Source organism: Argentina silus (assembly GCF_951799395.1).
Source record: "Argentina silus genome assembly, chromosome: 7".
Lineage (NCBI taxonomy): Eukaryota > Metazoa > Chordata > Actinopteri > Argentiniformes > Argentinidae > Argentina > Argentina silus.
The window spans coordinates 22684173-22691672 of NC_139661.1; the positions used below are offsets into that span (position 1 = coordinate 22684173).

General features: G+C 44.5%; 1 protein-coding gene across 1 annotated transcript in view; it reads right to left on the reverse strand.

Moving 5' to 3' along the window:
* Nucleotides 1-7500, reverse strand: part of LOC310807115 (rho guanine nucleotide exchange factor 28-like) — a gene marked incomplete at its 5' end in the record, with an annotated part of 36275 nt that overhangs the window by 25353 nt on the left and 3422 nt on the right. The window contains 3 exons of the mRNA XM_083673421.1: nucleotides 4094-4169; nucleotides 4452-4641; nucleotides 5621-5804. Coding sequence (XP_083529547.1) covers nucleotides 4094-4169; nucleotides 4452-4641; nucleotides 5621-5804 — 450 coding nt within the window. The remainder of the gene's footprint in view (nucleotides 1-4093; nucleotides 4170-4451; nucleotides 4642-5620; nucleotides 5805-7500) is intronic.

Consider the following 7500-nt stretch of genomic DNA (forward strand, 5'->3'; position numbering starts at 1 on the left):
ATACAAATTGACTTGTTGAATCATTGGCAAACACCACACTTGTTTGCAAAAAGGCTGGAGGTAAATTGTAATGCATGAGAGATGACAAATATTTAATGAATGCCGGTGTTAGGAATGCCTGATGAGGAATTTAGATTCCTCTGGGGTAAAGTAACTATTAAGATACTGGAACAACTGCCTGTATAAAATCTGAGTCACATCTCGTAAGATTGTTTTTTCAAGTGTAACCACAAATTGAGGGGAAACAGATGAAAATAGCAATACTATGACCTCTGCTTCCTTAACGAACCAGACCGAGCTTTTCACTGCTGCTGGCTGATGGAGGTCAGAGGCCTGTCACTGAACAGAGAGACTGGTAAACCTGTTAACACTATGGTGCACAGGCACTATACAAACACACACACACACACACACACACACACGCACGCACACACACACCACACACACACACACACACACACACACACACACACACCCCCACACACACACACACACACACACCCCCACACACCCACACACACACCACACACAACACACACACACACACACACACACCCCACACACACACACACACACAGACACATACACACACACACACACACACACACACACACACACACACACACACACACAGATGACTAAACCATTACAGAGTGAAAACAACACCGACCACAGGATATAAAAATTACAGTTGTCCAGAGCCAAGTGTAAAAGCCTGATCTCTCTCATGTAGCCACGCATTCTTACATAGGCCTCCGTCTGCTCTGGTCCCATACCGGCCAATCATTAACCCACAGGATGTTCCCACTGTCAAATCCTTCCCCCACCAGAGCAGCCCAACCGGATTAGGATGAAGTTACACTGATCTAAGGTCAGTTTACGGTTTTCCCACCCTTACTGTTCAGGGCTGGATCTGGGTCTGGTAAGCTGATGCTAGGCCTGTGCCTATGAGAAACGTCTGGCCAGAGTCATAAAAACACCCTCAGAACCACAATCACAGCTAACACAGAGTGACAAGACTCCAAGAACTCTCTAGAGGGGCCAAACCAAGGCCTGCCAGGGGGCAGAAATATGATCCTACATTCTGTGTGATTATTTCAAGTTCAAATTCAAGTCTGCTGTTACCCAGATAACCAGTCAATACAAACTGAAACTAATGAACATTACACCAAAAGTCCTAGTTGTACCAAAAACAACTGATTTCCAGACTTTTTGATACAACTCAGACCCCTGGCCAGGAGACCCCATTTCATGTTGTGGAGAGAATCTGATGATAATTAAAAAAAACTTGATTTACCGGAGTCTGAGATTGATGGTTCTTCCTCCTCACCCTCCTCTTCCTCATTCAAACAAAACATGAGTGGCTCTTCAAAGACCTGAATGGAGACATAGACACACAAAGAGACTTTTCAACGTGACACACACACACACACACACACACACACACTGAGGCTCTCCATCATGCTACTGTACATACAATTACGGTGGACGCAAAAGAGGAGTGGGAGGTATACCGCACATGCCTGTGTGCGTGTGTGTGTGTGTGTGTGTGTGTGCGTGCGTGTGTGTGTGTGTGTGCGTGTGCGCGTGCGTGTGTGTGTGTGTGTGTGTGTGTGTGTGTGTGTGTGCATGTGCGTGCGTGTGTGTGCGTGCGCGTGTGTGTGTGTGTGTGCGTGTGCGTGCGTGCATGCGTGTCTGTGTGTCTGTGTAGTCAATTAGCTGACCACCTGCATCACATAAACCTCTCCTGGAGGTTGTAACACTCCTGTGAACATGATCACACAGTCATACACACCACTCCTTTCTCTCCATGAACACACACCACACCTCTCACAAAATCTACTGTTCACCGGCTGGATGCCAGCCCACACCTCAACAATGCAGTAGAGTGGAACAGAGTTGAGCATTGAGGAGAAATGAACCAGGACTCCATAGTGATCCTCACGGTTCTGTAGTACCTGTTGTACCATTGAGGAGTGAGGTATGCCACATAGCCCAGCACACATATGGAATTATGTAGTAAACAAAAAAGTGTTAAACAAACCAGAATATGGTTTTATATTTTAGATTCTTCAAAGTTGCCACCATTTGCTTTGATGACAGCTTTGCACACTCTTGGCAAGGTGTGTCCAAACTTTTGACTGGTCCTGTATGTAGAATGGGATATCTTACACTGCCATCTATAGAGTGTGCAACTCAGGAGTGGAAAGCGTTAGGATAGTACTTTACTTCACGTTTTCCATTTTCACTGGTATTTTCTCAGGAAAATTATGTGGTAACAGTGGAGACGTTCTGGTACTTCCTTAAAAAAAAAAATACGCAATTGATATCTACCTGGAGTTACATATATATACCTGGTTATACTGAATCCCAAATAAAAGTAATTGATAGGAAAGGATTGTGTGTTACCTGTGAACACCTGGTTATTGTGTGTTACCTGTGAACACCTGGTTATTTCTATACTGTCAAATAAAGAGCTACTTATTCAGTACTTACGTTTACCGCGGTCGTGTCTCTCCCAGTCAAGGCAGGGTGAACATCTTTACAAAGAAACGGAGGGTTAGGATGATACCTGGTAGCAGGTCATACAGCCGCCATAATCTTCAAAGGGAATCTAAACAAGCACAGTTGCTATATACATGTTGCTATATACATTAACGATGACTGCTCCATGCCACATGTTGTGTATCACATAACCTCAGGGGATTGCTTCAGTGGAGCCTTGATCTCCGTTTAACTGGGTTGTGCCAGCGTTTGCTTAAATCATGTCTGCAGATCAAAGGACATGGTGTGTATGATCAGTCACCAGGGTGAACAGGCTCAGGCTAGTCTTTGGGTGGTACACATTACAGATCCAGTTTGGCAAATGCATGGAGAGTTAGGGAGAGAGAGAGAGAGAGAGAGAGAGAGAGAGAGAGAGAGAGAGAGAGAGAGAGAGAGAGAGAGAAATAATATAAAATACATTTTGAGAGAGGGGGAGAAATATGGAGAGGAGTGAGAGAGAGAGAGAGGGGGGGGGTTGATAGAAAACAGAAAGAGAAGGAGGCAGCGACACAAGAGAGTAAGAGGAACACAGAGAGACAGAAATAAAGAGGAGAGGAGAAGAAGAAGATGTATATAGAAACACTTTAACAACAGCATTGCTGTTTAAGGGGAAACACAGAGGGGCACATGGGACAAAGGGCTTTCTGTGGCCCAGCATGGTGCCATAAAACATGCCCATTCACTAGCCCTGACTACCAGGCCTGTGCCAGTTGGCACTGTCCTCACACCCCATCAGAGACATAGGGGAAACAGCATATAGCATAAGCTCTCACCCAGAGACAGAAAGGGGGAGAGAGGGAGAGACAGTCTGGTCTAAAGAGAGAACAGAGGACAGACAGGTTTTAACATAACATCTCCCCCATAGAGGGTGCGGCAAGAGAGGGGGTGAGAGGGAGGGGTAGGAACGGAGAGAGAGAGAGAGGGAGAGAGAGAGAGAGAGAGAGAGAGGGAGAGAGGGAGAGTGGGAGGGAGAGAGAGAGAGAGAGGGAGAGAGAGAGAGGGAGAGAGAGAAAAAGAGAGAGAGAGAGAGAGATACAGAATACTATTCATGACTATTCATGAGAAAGAGAGAGAGATACAGAATACTATTCATGACTACTCCAGGCTCTGTCCAGACAAATCAAATACACCCAGTTGTTCACTTCAGGCTGAATCCTAACTAGAGATCTGCAGCTGTGCATAACTCAAACTATCATGCGAATATCCCATTGCCATAAATGTACAATTCAATGGAAATGTTTACTTATGTGCATATCACAGGTTAGAGTTGGCCCTTTCTTTCCTGTTCAGAGTCACGTCTAATCACACACATTGGTGTCAGGGCCCAAGCATACTGCCTTGCTGGGACTTGCAGTACCCACACATCCCAGAGGAGGGCAGACAAATTCAATAAATGGAGCATTTTGAACCAAAGATGTCAGCATTGACAGTAGTGCACTCTTTAACAGATGTATAATGATCAAAGAGAAGAATAGCGAGAAGTCTTGGGTGTTTGGTGGGATTTGGACGGCTTAGTCTCAGCAAAGCACACAGACAAACAATGACATACCATTCTCTCCGGGATCATCAACCAATTCTTCTTTTTCTACGACGGTCTCTGACCGTCCTCTTCTGAGTGCTTTGATCTGAGACAGAAAAGGCAGATTGAAGAGAAGAGTTGTAATGTGATGTAATGTCTGTCTTGAGAAGTGAATCCATAAGGAACTGACTGTGTTATTAAAAAGAAGAATGTTATTTAGTAATGACCTATGATGTGACTTCAACGAAATGACACTGATTGGCCCAATTTTGACGAAACTACGGTGAAAGATGTGTACAGCACCTGAGGTTTAAGTCTGGGGTTTGTTCATTTAACCGCAGCTCAACCTCAAAGGTACGGTTAGGGCGTGAGTTGACCTCTCACTGACCTCTCTGAGGAAGTTGTCATCTCCGAGTCTCGCCCTCAGGAGCAGGATGTCGACGTGTCGGTTCTGTTGTGGGCTCTGTCGGACAGTGAGGGTCAAGTTCTCAGAGTCATGGCAGAACCTCAGCAGGCGGGACCGGTCCGCCCACACCTGGGAGAGACCTGCTGGGGGGGTGGCCAAGGGGTTGGGGGGGCTGCAGGGAAGACAAGTGAGACCAGGTGAGTTATCTTTCATCTCAAAATACTCAGTGTAGTTTTTACGCTGCATCTTTGTGAGACCGCTGGACATGGATATCAAGGCATATTTTAATTTTTCACTGTCAAAATGTTTCCCCTAGTGACCGAACTAAATTGGATTAATAGCATCCCAGCATGCACAGGCACTTAAAATAGCAGATTTAGTACAGCCTCCTGCACGGCACAACTGTCACACCACTAAATGTGTCACGCAGCGTTCAGTGTGTGAATGTGCCAAGCACAACGGCCTGTCCTGACAATAGACATCATTAACCCCTAGACATGACTAATCTAGTTCCTCTAGCTATATGTTTTAACTGTATCCTCCTGACAATGTAAATGTGAGATTGAAGTCCAGATTGAGTTAGTTTGACAGGTGATACTGACAGGTGCTTCACGGTTTAGAACCTACAGTATGATTTCAGACTTGATACGTTTTCCTAACAGTACATTTACACCACTAAAGTAATCAGAATAATGTAAATTCCTTGGAGGACTTGTGTACAGCACAATAAAGAGTTTTTCCCTCTCCACCTTATGGTGAAGACTTTAAGAGATACTGGATATCCCACACACGAGTGGCTCCAGTCGTGTAAAGTTACGGTATAATGTCATAGTTACAGAACCAGTCAAAAGTCTGGACACACCTTGCCAAGAGTGTGCAAAGCTGTCATCAAAGCAAAAGGTGGCTACTTTGAAGAATCTAAAATATAAACCATATTCTGGTTTGTTTAACACTTTTTTGTTTACTACATAATTCCATATGTGTTCCTTCATAGTTGTGATGTCTTTAATATGAATCTACAATGTAGAAAATAATTTTAAAAAAATAAAGAAAAACCATTGAATGAGAAGGTGTGTCCAAACCTTTGACTGGTACTGTACCTTCATAGTTGTGTCTCTTACGATGTTATGGAGTGTGTGTGTGTGTCTTACTGTGTGAGCAGCTCCAGGAGCTCTGTGTGCCCGGCCCTCTGTGCCAGCTGTAGGGGGGTGACCCCCTCCTCATTGGGCAGAGTGACGGCCATCAGGCCCCCAGGTTGGCACACCAGCAGCTCAGCCAGACGACACAGACCCCAACGCACTGCCAGATGGAGGGGGCATTCTCTAGGGCTGTACTCTGACGGGAGAGGAAGAGAAGAAAAAAAAAAAAAAAAAAAAAAAGAGAGAGAGAGAGAGAGAGGATATAGAGTTACTGTGTTCTGCTATAGTCATGTAACGAGTCGGCATGGGGGACACAGGGAGAGGGACAGGGTGGAAAGGAAGAGGAAGAGAAGGGAGAGGCAGACAACAAGGAGTGAGGAGTTATCGTGCTTCAATAACTTACTGCAATTAACCTCAATAACCAGCATCCACTGACAAGACCCATTTCTATCACAACTGTCCCCGTTTTCTCCTCTCCTCTCCTCTGGTACTGGATACCTCTGCTCCACTGACCCATTTTACCCTTCAACTAACACTATGCTACTACTGCCTTAGTGCCAGGCCCAAAGATCCTGCCTCTGCTCCTCTCATTGGTCTAAGGACTGCCTCCAGGTTGATGGTACCTACACAGTGGTCTTGAGTCAAGTTAGTCTGTATTCCTCACATTCTGTGGTTCTATCTGCATTAGGAGATATGAGTCCAAAAGTCTCAATCCAAGAGAATTGGGAACGATTAGCAGTACCAGTATATTCCATCCATGTCGGGGGCATGAAAACATTTGACACACAGTACCAGTCAGAAGTTTGGACACACCTTCTCATTCAATGGTTTTTCTTTATTTTTATTATTTTCTACATTGTAGATTAATATTGAAGACATCAAAACTATGAAGGAACACATATGGAATTATGTAGTAAACAAAAAAAGTGTTAAACAAACCAGAATATGGTTTATATTTTAGATTCTTCAAAGTAGCCACCTTTTGCTTTGATGACAGCTTTGCACACTCTTGGCAAGTTTGTGTCCAAACCTTTGACTGGTTCTGTACTTTGGGGTGAATTAACCCTTTTTAAAAATTCTCAAATTCTGTGTTCTCAATGAGCTCAGCAAACTGAGGGCAACTTGATATTGAGCGTAGAACGGAGCAAGAAGGCTGATGTCATAGGCCATCTTATCCAATTAGATCACTTAACTGTGGACATTCATAGGGAGACATTTGTGTCATTTTGCGATGAAACAGACTATCATAACTACGTTAACACCAAATTTGATTTGTTATTTCGTTAGAGACCTACACACCCACGCCATACACAAACAAACACACTCAGTAGTACCACACATTCAAGCACCACATGCAAAAGCACACACACACACACACACACACACACACACACACACACACACACACAGAGACAGACAGACAGACAGACAGACAGACAGACAGACACAGACACAGACATAGATATACACACACACACACACACATACACACACACACACACACACATACACACATACACATGCGCACACACACACACACATGCACGCACATACTTATTTAACCCTGCCTATACCCTTGGGCTACATCCAGTCCAAGAGGCTCTACTAATCACATTACACACTGGTTAATTGGCATTGATGAATTTAACAGAAGCCCACATGCCATGAAGGCACTTCCGATCGCAGCGCACCAAGCATGCAAAATCAGAACGACAGAAGAGAGCAAGAAAGAAGGGAGGAAAGGAGGAAGAAATCAAAAAATAGGGTATGAAAATAGGGTTTGAGAAGAGTTCACCTTCCTTGGACACAGTTGACAAAGTTTCCAGTGCTGACACTGAGAGAGCCTTAACTAGTCACCTGTCCCACGTTGTCTGAGAGGGCAGAAGTTCTCT